The sequence below is a fragment of the Ambystoma mexicanum genome, chromosome 12, assembly GCF_040938575.1.
Source record: "Ambystoma mexicanum isolate Mex_15411 chromosome 12, UKY_AmexF1_1, whole genome shotgun sequence".
In the NCBI taxonomy this organism is placed as follows: Eukaryota; Metazoa; Chordata; class Amphibia; order Caudata; family Ambystomatidae; genus Ambystoma; species Ambystoma mexicanum.
Genome location: NC_090936.1, coordinates 961,902,103 through 961,915,702, shown reverse-complemented (window position 1 = coordinate 961,915,702; position 13,600 = coordinate 961,902,103). Strand labels below are relative to the sequence as shown.

Here is a 13,600-nt window from a genome sequence, read left to right as displayed (position 1 = left end):
GCTATGGGGGCAGTTTTATCACAAAGAGATCCGGTCACACACCAATTACATCCTGTAGCCTTTTGGTCCCGCAAATTCTCGGCTCCCGAGATCAACTATTCAATTACAGACAAGGAACTTTTAGCTATCAGATCAGCCTTTAAAGCCTGGCGACATTATCTTTTGGGAGCCAGACACACAGTCACCGTAATGACAGATCACCGCAACTTACAATATCTGAAGACGGCCAAAGCTCAGTCTTCCAGGCAGCTCCGCTGGGCTCTGTTTTTGGCTGAGTTTGACTTTATAATTATTTATCGACCAGGCAGTAAAAACGGAAAAGCAGATGCCCTCTCCCGGATGGGAATAGATGAACGCTTGACCAATCCTGAACCAATACCCATAATCCCGGAACAAAGGATTTTGGGCTTGGTCAGCGCTCAATCCTTTGAAGACATCGAGACTACAGTCAAATCACTCCTAACTCCGGCAGAATTACAGGACTGGCAATTCAAGGGGAAGGATTTCTCAGTGGACCAAGACCTACCATATTTCCGAGGACGATTGTACTTGCCCTGTGAGAAAATACAAAAACAGGTAATCTCCTGTTATCACGACTCATTAATGGAGGGTCACCCTGGCATTACCAAAACCATGGAAAAGGTCAAAAGACATTTCTGGTGGCCATCATGGAAGAAGGATATTAGAGACTTTGTAATCTCCTGCGGTGTGTGTGCTCAGAATAAAAGTCAGAAGGAGAAACCAGCCGGCCTCTTACACCCACTGGACATCCCTCCCTGTCCATGGCATACCCTGTCCATGGATTTCATCACGGACTTACCTCCATGCTCAGGGTATAATACCATTTTAGTAGTCGTGGATCTATTCTCCAAGATGGCTCACTTCATTCCCCTGAAGGGCCTACCTTCAGCTTCAGTATTAGCCCGAGAATTCTTAGAAAACATCGTTCGGTTACACGGTTTTCCCTCGGTTTTGGTCTCCGATAGGGGAAGTCAATTCATCTCCCACTTTTGGCGAAGTTGCTGTCGCTTAGCCCAAATTGATGTGAGACTTTCAACCAGTCACCATCCCCAAACTGACGGACAAACCGAGAGGACAAATCAAACTCTGGAGCAATATTTACGTTGCATGCTCCAACAAACTGAAAACCCTTGGAAGGATATCCTTTGGATCGCTGAATACGCTTATAACAATTCGACCCATTCTGGAACCGGGAAGACTCCCTTCTTCCTATTATACGGAAACCATCCTAGGACCTCTAACCTGGATCCTCCCCAAGAATTCGAAACACCTGCTGTGGATCACTTGCACTCGGTGATCACTCGTACTTTTAAAGAAGCCACTGCCCATCTGCAAAGAGCTAAAGCTCTATACAAGAAAGGAGCGGATCAACACCGTAAAGAGGCCCCTCACTACGCAGTGGGAGATCAGGTCTGGTTATCCACTAAGCACCTGCCTCTAAAAGGACCCCGCACCTTCATCCCGAGATACTTAGGACCCTTTCTCATCTCTGCCATAATTAATCCGGTGGCTGTCAAATTGGAATTGCCTTCGCATATGAAAATACATCCAGTATTCCATGTCTCCTTACTAAAACCAGTACAACCAGAAACCCGATTGACCGAACTCCCAGAACCTGTTCTAGTGGATGGAGAACTTGAGTTCGAAGTAAAGAACATCCTAGACTCCAAAATCTCCAAATCTAAATTATATTACCTGGTTGATTGGAAAGGATACGGCCCCCAGGAAAGGTCTTGGGAACCCTCAGAACATGTCCACGCACCTCGTCTGGTCAAGAAATTCCATCTGAATCACCCCGACAAGCCAAAACCCCCGGAGAAGACACGCTTAGGAGGGGCCTTGAGGGGGGTGCTGTCATGATCACTGCTTCCAAGGAGCTAGGACCAGCCCAACGTCCTTGGAAGCAGGCCCCTAACCTTCATCCTAGGCACCAGCCGGTCCCCACTGGGACCTTTTGGACCTTGTCCTGGCGCCGGTGGCACCAGGCTTATCAAAGTCACTGGTCCCGGCACTGGAAGCGCCGGGCTCTTAATTTGTATGAAGATGCTTGGGTGGACTTACCTGCAGCAGACCATGCTGCTTACTTACCAGCCACATAGGAATCCTCTGTGAGCCGGGACTACTTTCTTACCTGGGTGGGGCAAGCTCCACTCCCTGGATACAACACTGGAACTCTTCTGGAACAGGAACTCTTTTCTTACCTAGGCGAGGCCGTGGAGGAAGACGCCTCATCACTCCAAGGCTATTTAAACCACACCCGATTGATGAAACGTGCTTCGCGTTATTCTGCATCTGCAGCAGAACGCTCACCGTGTCTGTTCCAGTTTTCTTCTTTCCGATCCTGAACCTGCAAGAACAAACGCTTACCATTCCTGTATCCAGCCTTCAGTAGCACCTGCAAAGACAAGAAACAACAGGTTAGCACGGCAACCTTCACGCGCAGCGCTTTCCTCACCTGATCCATCGGCAGCTACCATCTCTTCACGCTGCTCCTCCGCCTGTGAAGACAAAAGCATAGTTATTCCTGTGTGGAATTACTTACCGGCACTCCGGGAATTCGGTTTTCTTCAACGCTGCAATCCTGCACCTGAAAGACAAAAGAAGAGACATTAGACAGGTATTTTACTTACGCGCCATCGCGCCCGCCACAATAGGGTGCCTGCAAATACTCCGGCGTTTCCAGCGTCTCTTCAACACCTGAACTCACAACTGCAAGGGAAAAGAGACAGTTAGAGAGCTTTTGAAAAGCAGGCAACCAGCATTTACTTACGCATTTCCAAGCGCGTCATTCCAAGACTCTGGCTCGAACTTCGGCTTTCTTCACACCATCTTCTACCTCAAGAACCCTGCAAGACAAATAGAAAAAGCATTATACAGAGCCCTGTTCCACATTAACGTGCCCACGCACCTAAAGACTGTAAGGACTTAAAAGGTGTCCGGAAACTCACCGTTCGTGCAGTTAACGACGGTAGCAATCCTCTGATGTCAAGAGGCCTACGTTTCACCCAGTGAAGGAACTGGCAACGGCACCCTGCACCAGAAGCAGATGGAGAGTCCAGCATTCACCTATCTAAGGTGAGCATGTTGACCTTGGGGCTCCACGGAAAAGCGAGGAAGGGAAAGGGAGAGAGATACCCGACAACCCCAGATCATTAACCCCATATTCTTTCACCTGCAGATATCTCACTCTTCGAGTTAGACACACAGTGCGAAGAGGCTCAGCCCCGGAAGCCAATCGAGTCCTGCACTTCACTTTTTGAGTCACATACACCATCCTGCCAAGACCGGCGCCTCCGTGGGAATCAGGTGAGCGTTCCATGTAGATCCTAATCTGAGTTGGAGATCCACCACCCTTCCTTCCCAAATGCATGCTCCCCTGCCCCTCTGTCCTCCCTTTCCCTCTTTGCAGGTTGCCAATGGCTCTTATAACTGCGCCTCAGGCACCGCGCATAGATCAATTCGGGAGTCAAACACATCCGCTCTTTTCCCAAACCCCCCTACCCTCTTACCCCCAACATCCCCAATTTCCAACCTTCAACAGAAACTTAGAACATGCCCTCAACAGACGGTTTATGCAGTGAATACCTGTACTTTATGTGTTGGTCGGCCGCCCGTTCTAGTGAGTCCATTCCGTAAGTACGATCGTCCGATGGGGTGATTTCAGCCATGCCTCCACCGTCGTCGATCTCCTCCCTCCTAAGAGTGCTGTCTCCTGCCACTGTCATTCTGTCTACACCAGTGCCACCCAACGCCTATTCTTTCCGACTTTGTGCAGATGTCCTCAAAGGATTTCGGGGGGCTGTGGGCACCCGTCCAGGGTGATGTGATGGCGATGCTGTAGTTCAGCTGCTCTCTGTCTCCCACCAATGCCATGCTTCTGCTGGGGAGTTGCAGATCCAATGTTTGTCACCCTGTAGTATTTTCAGCCAGGCTGGGTAAAGCAGTGTGTATCGTATTACATTATCTCTTAATGTCCGCTTAATAACTGCAAAACTCTGTCTCTGGTGCTGGTCTTGCTTTGTGTAGCCTGGAATGATTAGGATGGAGCTGTTGTCTATGCGTATCAGACTGCTACATTGCATGATTTGTAACCTGCAGTGGTATTCAGCGTTGTGTTCTGAAACCCTTTAAACGTGCCTGAAGAGGATCAAAATGGGTTAGAGACCTGTGTCTGTAGCTTAGGAGTGAATAGACTGTCCATACGATTTATTGGAGTAGACAGGAAATAGGTTGGTGGTTGTGAAGAGTCCAGACTAACCACTCGCCTGTCTGGTATTTCTTCACAGAGAGTTCTATTCACACAAACTCTCTTCAGCTTGCTTTCTTATTTTTTTATCATTAAAGTTGCGGACATACAGAAGAATATTCATGTATGCGGTCAGAGCACCACTAGCATAATTCCTGCAGAGGTAGTGGGTACTGCCTCACACTCATGGTCTCAATTTCCTGAGTTCTCCATGGAGGTGGTTTCTAGGGCTGCTAGACCAACTCAAGTCTGCAGCTCCTTCTGACCCTGTCCCCCTCGTTACCCTTACAAATATTATGCCTGGCATGATTTCATGGGTCACTGAGGCAGTTAATCTCTTTTGTCAGTCAGGCTTCATTCCTATGGAGCTTAAACAGGCTATTGTTATCCCCCTTCTTAGTAAAACGTCACTGGATTCTTCTGTTTTGGCTAATTTCTCGCCTATCTCTCTACTCCCTTTCTTCATGAAGCTGTTGGAATCTTTGGTGTCTACTCTTCTGTCCTCTTTTTTTTAAACCTCCTGTTTCTTTGGTCCCTTTTAGTCGGGCTTTCAGCCCGGGCGTGGAACAGAGTGTCTCCTGTTGTCCGTAGTTGACGATATGGTCATGCTGATTGACCGGGGTGGAGTGGGAGCCTTGATATTGCTAGACCTGTCTGCAGCGTTGACACCATCGACCAACCATTCTGCTGTCCGCCTGGCCTCAGCAGGTCTATAGTCCCGTGCCGACTTGGTTCAACGCCTTCCTGACTGGCAGGGGCCAATTGCTTTCTCTTTCTCCTTTCTTCTCCTCATCTCAAGTGCTTTCCTGTGGTGTTCCTCAAGGTGCCGCCTTGTCTCCCATGCTCTTTAACGTCTATGTTCAGCCTTTGGTCCATCTCATCCGCTCCCGCGACTTCCAATGTCATTCCTATGCTGACGACACCCAGATTTTGATTCAGGTGGATCTAGACCGGGCTGATGTGTCATTGTGCCTGTGTAAGTGCTTGGCGGCCGTGGGAGAGTGGATAAATGGGAACTGGCTCAAGCTTAATGGGGACAACACAGAGGTCCTGGTGGTGGTTTTCCCCTCTAATCCTGCTCTGTGAATGTCTTCGTTTTGGCCATCTGCCGTGGGGGATCTCCCTATTCCAGTGACGGTGGTTAAGAACTTGGGGTCTTTCTTTCCTAGTCACTCTTGATGGCTTTTCAAGTGAGTAAGGTCTGTAAATTGGGTCACTTCCTCCTCACTGGTCAAGTGGCACAGCGAGTAGAGCGCTTGCTTTGACATCTGTGCAGAGCCTGCTAACGCAGGTTCGAATCCCGGCGGGGCCAAACTCAGCCTTTCATCCTTCCGACGTCGATAAATGAGCACCACACACCATGGGTAATAATAAGCAGTGCTCAGATACCTGAGGGTTTGTAGCGCTATATAAATGCCAAATTATTATTAAAAGTGCTCCATAAAGTATTGCCATTTCTTCCCCCTCATCTGCGACCTTTGATAGTTGCGTCATTAGTCACTAGTCGTATTGACCATTGCAACACCCTGTTTTTGGCGCAGCCTATTGGCCTTATCCACTGGTTGCATCTTTTGCAAAACCTTGCTGCCCAGGTGACCACAAATACCCCATATGGTTCTCACATCAGTACTGTGCTCCGTTCACTTCACTGGCTCTCGGTGGCCCAAAGGATTAAATGGAAATCTTTGTGTCTAGTCCACTGGGCGTTCTATTGCCAGTGGGCTGACTATCTTCAAGATAAATTATGTCCCTGTGTTCCTGGGCAGACTCTCTGCTCTTGCAATGCTTGTCTAGTTGCCATCCCGGAAATTAGGTTAGTGAGGGTCGGGGGCTGTGCATTCTTCTTTTCTGGAATGACCTGCCTTTCGCCCTTGGCTACATTAAGAATCATCTCCAGTTTAGACAGTCCTTGAAGACTCTGTTATTCTAGGTTACAGTTTAGCCTAGCAGTGTAGTCCTCGTGCCAAGGTGCCCCTGGGTGAATGTGCACGGTACAAATCTGGATAATATAACATAGAATAACATTTCCTTAAGAATATCTGGATTACACGTGTCCAAAATCTCTTCAGAACTTTCTTTTAACGGGGGCTCTGCTTGGAATACAGGATATAATCGTTTGTACCCAGCCTTATGGGCCGGTAGCTGCAGGTTTGATTGCTCGGTTTTCAAAACATTTACTTGCTACTGGAGATTCTCTTGAGTGTCTTTTAATGCAGGTCCTGGAGTCAGCCTGCCTCTTTGTGGATTCAGTATACCAGTCGAGATTACTGTCCTATTGCTGTTGGTCTACACATGCACCTTTCGAAAATTCGTTATCCTGTCTAAATCAAAGGGACCTTCCTGGCAAAAGTGCCTAGGTGACTCAGTCTGTGTATATTCGCTCCATTGTTCAAGGTACTTGCATGCTTTTGGCGAGTAGTGAGTAAACATGAAGTGTGCTGGAGTCCCTTTAGGAGGAAACAGCACTTGTCTACACTGTTCTGAACCCATTCTCTCGAGGTTAAGACAAGGTATGGCTTATTGGGGAGCCAGGTGCATTCGTAACTCTGTGTGCATCGGGACACTATCAAGTCCTGTGGCTGGCAGCGTGGGTACGACTCATTAGCTTAACTGCTCTACCGCTTCTATTTAGAGTCTCATGTATCACACCCAGCCTCTGCTCTTCCCTCATACAGAAATTTCAGAAACATTAAGTGTTGGTCAGATTCTGATAAGTGTTGCTTCACAACTTCTATCCAGCGTTATGCTACCCACAATGCAGAGCGGTATTCAGATTTTCAGAGACACAAATGGGGAAGAGTCAAAGACAAGATACATAATTGGTAAAAACAAAGCCTATTAAAGCTCCCGTACTAGATAGAGAAGAGTGCAAAATAAAAGTGGGCACACAACCTGAGTTATACATTTAGGATTTCCAGTGACATGGTATGGATTAAGACAAGACAATCATGGGATCCTCATCCAAATATTTTCTTTGCACTCCACCAGAACACCTTCACCCTAATCCCTAATCAGTCCTACACTACTCTGACCGATACTGCAATCTTTTTTTTCTTCTTACGTTAGTAGGGAGCATGTATGTGCTACTTTAAACTACGGTGGTCAACTGCTTTTATCTTTTCCTTAGTCAGAGAAACAGTCCTAAGGGCAGGGTACTTTCCCTCCTGTATCCTCGGATAAACACACCTGATTTCCAGATTATTCAATTTCAGACACCCACCGTACAAGACATGACAGCGCATTAACACGATTACCTGTGTTCACCAATCCATGATTTTCCGGTTGGCACTTTCATCTGCCCCTGCTCTGGCCACGCTCCTCGGGCCTATGGGCGCTCCAGCCAGTTAACCCCTCTGATAACATCGTCTCTCTTAGGCCCTCGGGGATCACCGGGAAGTCTGTCCCCGGACCTGGCTGCAGAGCAGCAGGATTCCGACATGTAACAGCACCAATCTTGAGGGGGAAAAGGATCACTCACGTCTCTGGTGGATTGGTGAACACTGTATTAGTAGAAACCAGTGACAGCACTAACCCAACAGCAACACGAGACACAAAGTTCTGAGCTTCCCCTACCCCTTGAGGCCCCTGGCCTTTATACCCACCAGAACTCATGCTTCCAATGTAAGGGGTGGTCCCAACAGGTCAATGTTGCACTCTAAATTATTCCTGCTAGCAAAGAACAAAGCCTCATTATATCACTCTTTTACACCAGATTTGCTCTTTCATGTAAGCCTGTCTTATCAGTGAGGCCACCTTGTCATAACTCAGCTAGTCAAGGTTCCCACACAGGTTAAAGATTCCCATTTGCTTTGAGGCAAGTGAGAGCATTAGCAATATAACAACGTACTCTCTCCTGTGCTGTTTTTCTTAGGAAAGTGAGAGCCTACATCCTGCTTCCATATGCCAAAAGGGAAATATGTCAAATGCGAGAGATGAAAAAGCAACCGTTCCAACATGCTAGGCACGAGACGTTCTTTAAACATGGCAGGTAACAGGGCCTAGTTGCTATAACACTGCATTGCCAGGCCTGGGGAGCACCAACAATATTAATTTCCCAATTTTCCTCCACACTCCCATAATCCTCTGTTCTCTGGTATTTTTTTCCATGTTTTTCCCAGTGCTCCCTTCAGTCTCCTTTCTAATTTCCCCTTCGACTGTGTACAATTTGTCCATCTGATTGCTTCTTCTTATTGTGCCCGTCCAACATTTTCTTCCTCCTCTATAGTACCACTTCCCTCCCCTTCCTGATGTCTCCTTCAAAGCTCCTCTTCCTCCTTTCTAGTACCTTCTCCAACCTTGTCCAGTTGCTCCCACACTGCTCTGAACCTGCCTGTACTTTCCTTTAGCCCCTGCCCTGGGGTCATCCTGTTTGTACATGAAAGCAGTTGTCTGCTAGGATTAATGCTGTAACAGGATTGAATTTAAAACACATGATCATAATGTACCTTGGGAAAAACTGGACTGAACCTTCTTCAGATTTGCTGCTATCTTGGTATATAAATGCGTGCACGGGACCTTGGCAAGCAGGCTACCTTCTTACAGTGTGTTCTTCTCTCTAATGCCCATCAGTGACCATAAGATGCTCATGCAGACTCCTACCCTTGGATTCCCTGCAACAGGGAGCAATGTTATTCCAATGATGCAACTCTGGTCCAGACCTCCACTCAGGTATTTGCTAAGGGGCCTCCATTGAGTCAATGCAGACCCAGTGAGAGTACCCTGCCTCAGTCATGGGGGAAGGAAGTGTGGTCCGGGGCATCCTTTCTGTAACCACTTCATGCCCAGCATCATAGGGCGGCGGAGAGGAAGTGGAGGGCCTCGGGCACACCCCCGACAAATTGACCTGCCGCCTGCTCCAAAGGCAGTACAGACTCTCTGTCCTCTCTAAGAAGAGAGCCTACATCCAAGCCCACATCTCTGTAGCATCTAACAACTCGGCTGAACTTTTCAAAATCTGCAAGGAGCTGGTCCATCCTGCTTCAGTCTCTACTTCTCCTGTTCCCTTTCAGGTCCTATGCACAGCCTTGGCATCTCATTTCACTACTAAAACTCAGGACATCATGTCCACCATCTCTTCCTCTACCTCCTCTTCCTCCTGCTCAACCACTCATGGCCCGTCTGAGGCCGTCTCTCCTCCTCCTTTATCCTCCTTTCCCCTGTTCACCCCTGATGATGTTTCTAGACAAGTCTGATCTATGAAAGTCTCATCAAAGCAGGTTCTCCCCTGCTCATCCAGAACAATCAAGGACCCCATCGACACCCTTGCTCCAGCCTTGGCTAATTTCTGCAATTACTCCTTTGCCACTGGAACTTCCCCTTCAGCACTCTCTTGTGCACCCCTTCTAAAGAAGCCCTCGGCCGGTCCTTCCTCTGCGGCTAACCATCGCCGATCTCCATTACTCCTTTCCTGGGCAAACTCTTGGAAAAGCAGGCCATCTCCCAGCTTAATCTACATACTGAATCTGTTGACTGCCTCCATCACCACCAGTCTGGCTTCAGAGCTGCCAGAAGCACGGAAACTGCTCTCCTGAACACCTGTGAAGACTTGCTCTCCAATCTTGACTCTAATCTCCCTTCTGTCCACATTCTCCTTGATCTATCCTTCCCTTTGGACACGGTCAACCATGCCATCCTGCTCAATCGTCTCTGTGACAACCTTGGTATTACTGATCAGGCCCTGGACTGGCTGACCTCCTTTCTTACTGACCTACCCTCCCAGGGGGTCCAACTGGGGTCTTTCCTCTCTTCTATCCCTCTTTCTTCTTGTGGTGTTCCCCAGGGGTCTAACCTCTCTCCCTGGCTCTTCAACTACTACCTGGCACCTCTTGCCCACCGCATCGCTACTTTCTGCTCCAATTTTCAATGTTATGCAGATGGCGCTCAGCTCTCTTTCAGGCTCTCCTCAGCCACCTCTGCTTCTTCTCCCATACCAGAGTGTCTGGCCGCAATTCAGGAATGGTGTGCCACCAATGATCTCTGCCTTAATGCCAGTAAGACTGAGATCCTCCTCATTGGGACACCCGCTCCCTCCTTTCCTTTCTTTCTCTGGTCGCCCACTCTGGGCTCTGGGCCTTCGTCCTGCTCCTTCCTGTGAGGCTAAGAACCTTGTTGTCATCTTCGACTCCACCCTCTCCTTCTCTGCTCACATCTCTGACGTCTCTAAGAAGTCAAACTATCAGCAGCCCCTCCTCAGAGGTATTCTTCCTTTTCTCACTTTCCCCCAGAAGCTCACTGTCTCCAGAGCTCTGGTCCTCTCTAGGCTGGACTATTGCAGCAGCGTCTTTCTAAATATTCCTGCCTCTACTCTTCGACCTTTACAACTTATCCAGAACAGAACTGTGAGACATGTCCTTGGCCTCAAGCCCAGGGATTGTATCTCTCCAGCTCTGAAATCTCGTTACTGGCTCCCCGTAGCAGTAAGGATCAACTTCAAGACCCTCTGCATTGTCCACAAACCTTTCTGGGTCCTGGGACTGCTCTACCTCCAACTTTCTCTTCCGAAATATCTTCCTTCTCGAGCTCTCCGCTGATCCACCTCCAACTCTCCGAGGGTCGGACGCTTCTCAAAGCAGTGAGTTGGGGGCAGACCTGTCCCCTCGGGTGGGGCCTACCTCTGGAACAGCCTCCCTGCCTCTCTCAAACTTGAGCATAACCACCTCTGGTTCCGGAAGCAACTCAAGACCTTCCTTTTCGCTTCCGCGTTCTTTCTTCCTCTCCCCTGCTGATGCACCTGACTGCTCCGTATACTGGTCACCTAGTCACTCTTTGAACTCGGGCCTAGGCTCTTGCATGTCCAGTTGCCCTTGCACTGCCTTCGAGTGCCCCAGCACTTAAGGGTCTGTATCTGCAACCCTACAGTTCCTTCTCTCTGCACTTGTGAGCCACCCGCTGGCTGCACTTGTGAGTTAACTGCACTTCTCCCTTCCCTCATCCCTCATCCCTTCCCTCATCCCTGCACTTGCACGATTTTAATGACAAAAGGTCTAGTAAGATCGTTATTTTGTCCTCCCTTCGTTCCCCCTCCTTGTCTTGTCTCACCTAGAAACACTTGTGTACAGGCACATTACACATGCCTCATCATATCATATCACATCATATCTAGTTCCTCTATCCACCACCGCCCCTACCCACAGGCACAGGTAGCGGCCTTCCTCACAGACATCAGCAAGTAACACTTCTTGTGGCTCAAACACAGCTGCACTTGAAATGGCAGAACAGATATCAGTCTCGTCAGCTATGAAGCAAGCTCTGGCACATCTACCACAAAGCGAATATTGTCTTGTTCAGAAATGTTGCTTCACATAAACTGTCTCCAACTTGTAGCAGACTGTAGTATCTTCTATCCCTTCCTTTCCCAGTGTGTGTTAACCTTGTTGCTGTGATGTCATGAGTGAGTGATGGAATGAATGCATATCATGGAAGGTTCCTTTAAATAGGTTCCAGGAGCTAAATTGGAGACAGCTACCTGGGTGGTGGGGACCGGTGGGGCTTCTCCTTCCCCTGTACTTATAACATGTGTACGTAAGACCTAATAAAGTAACCTACTTCTACCTACATGAGCCTGCAGACTTTGTATTACTACACAGACTCTTTTGCATGAAAGAGATTCATCAAAAAGAAAAGATTGAATTGATGTGTTCTTCTGAGAAATGGGCCAACATGTGATCAGTATTCTACATAAACAACATAGCAGTTACATAAACAAAATTGCGAGTTGAACTTGCAAAAAATAATTGTCCTGTCTTTCGGCACAGAAACACTACATTCAAGCAAATACTTTCTAAGTAACTCTAATGCAGTGGGGATGTACTTTATGGGTAAATGTTCTTCAGCGTCTATATTAGAGTGGAGTGGAGTGCCATTTCATTCTCCTTCAAATATGGTATCCCTAAGGATGGCTATGTATTCACCCTCAATCTAAACCACCAACTTCCCTGATTCTTCAGCAGGCATTCAGATTCCAAGGCAAAGACTTTAATGACATCCCAAATATCGCTCTGATAATATGGGGTATGCCCTTCTATGATTCATAGAACATAACAACAACATGTGCACCCAGAGGGATCTGGTCATGCTAATAACTTTGTTTTAGCCATTACAGGTATGGTTCTCCAATGTTACTGGAATTATCTGTGAATTTGTCCATATCGATCCCTCATCTTATTAAGGATCTGTAAGCAAATCCTCACAGTATCATGCCTGAACAACTCTGATGGCTTAGAGGTTTTCAGGCATTCCTGGCCATTACCAGGGTTTACATGTACTCTATAATGCTTATCACCACATCAAGAAGACAAATCAGTCTCGGCAAGGCCTCAACAAGTCTGTTTAGCGAAAACCTCACAATAAGGATGGCTCTGTTGTCAGCAGGATTGTCAAGATTATCGGGTGTGTCGTCATGCTCACAGTAAATTCACAGGCCTCATCACAGCCAAACCACAGCTTATATGAGGATCCACAATCCAAGCATTAAATGTGGAAACCATTTATTTGCATTTGTTTGCTTTTATTCACGAAGCAGCTCATTAGGCCCCAGCTCTAATCAAACTTGATATAATGCACCTTTTCATATGTTTACTTTCAATAAACATAGATTAAATGGTTAATTCATTACATCTTAACTTCAGTAGACTTAAATGAAAAAGACCACACATATGAGTTAAAGTTAAACGTTGTGCAGTGGGAAATGCATGCATGATTGGCTTTATATCTAGTAAAACCACTCACTATACGCCTGACTATGGCGCATGGGACATTTTCCTGCACATATGTTTCTCTCTTTGTTTTATGAGATGCCACAAGCAATCCTTTCATGGACTAGTGTCAAAGGACAATGGTTATCACGACTTCATGTATTTTTTTTTACACAATCTGTCATGAATAACGCATTTTCCAGACCACCAATCATACAATCATATGACAACTAATGACCACCTTCACTTCTCACCAGTTGTGTTTGAAATCTCCCCTTCAGGACACAGGATGCAATCAAAGCAGCAGACTGGCTTTCCCTCCTGCGCAACTTCTCTGTATCCCAGCGGGCAAACTTCACTGCACACAGAACGAGGAACCTGCATTTGAAAAGAAAATTAAATTTGGGAATTTTGCACACTGTATTTTTTATTTTCAAAGCCACAAACATCTAGGAGGGTTAAGACCACTTCATAGTGTTTAATAATAACATTATTCTTGTGGAACCACAGAGTGCATCCCTATGCTCTATGGCTGCATGCATCCACTTGCTGCGTATTATTGATAGGACCCCACCCCCAACATGGGTGTTCTGCCATTTTGAGGACATACACAATTTCCTCTTTCCCCAAAATGTCAGCA

At 47.3% G+C, this 13,600-nt stretch overlaps 1 protein-coding gene across 1 annotated transcript in view; it reads right to left on the bottom strand.

Annotated features, from left to right (window-relative positions):
- The window catches only part of LOC138514695 (vomeronasal type-2 receptor 26-like), a 195,661-nt gene extending 182,317 nt beyond the window's left edge, over positions 1 to 13,344 (bottom strand). Inside the window, exon 1 of the mRNA XM_069630108.1 lies at positions 13,215 to 13,344. Within this exon, the coding sequence (XP_069486209.1) occupies positions 13,215 to 13,344 (130 nt within the window). The remainder of the gene's footprint in view (positions 1 to 13,214) is intronic.
- Between the last annotated feature and the right edge of the window lie 256 nt (positions 13,345 to 13,600).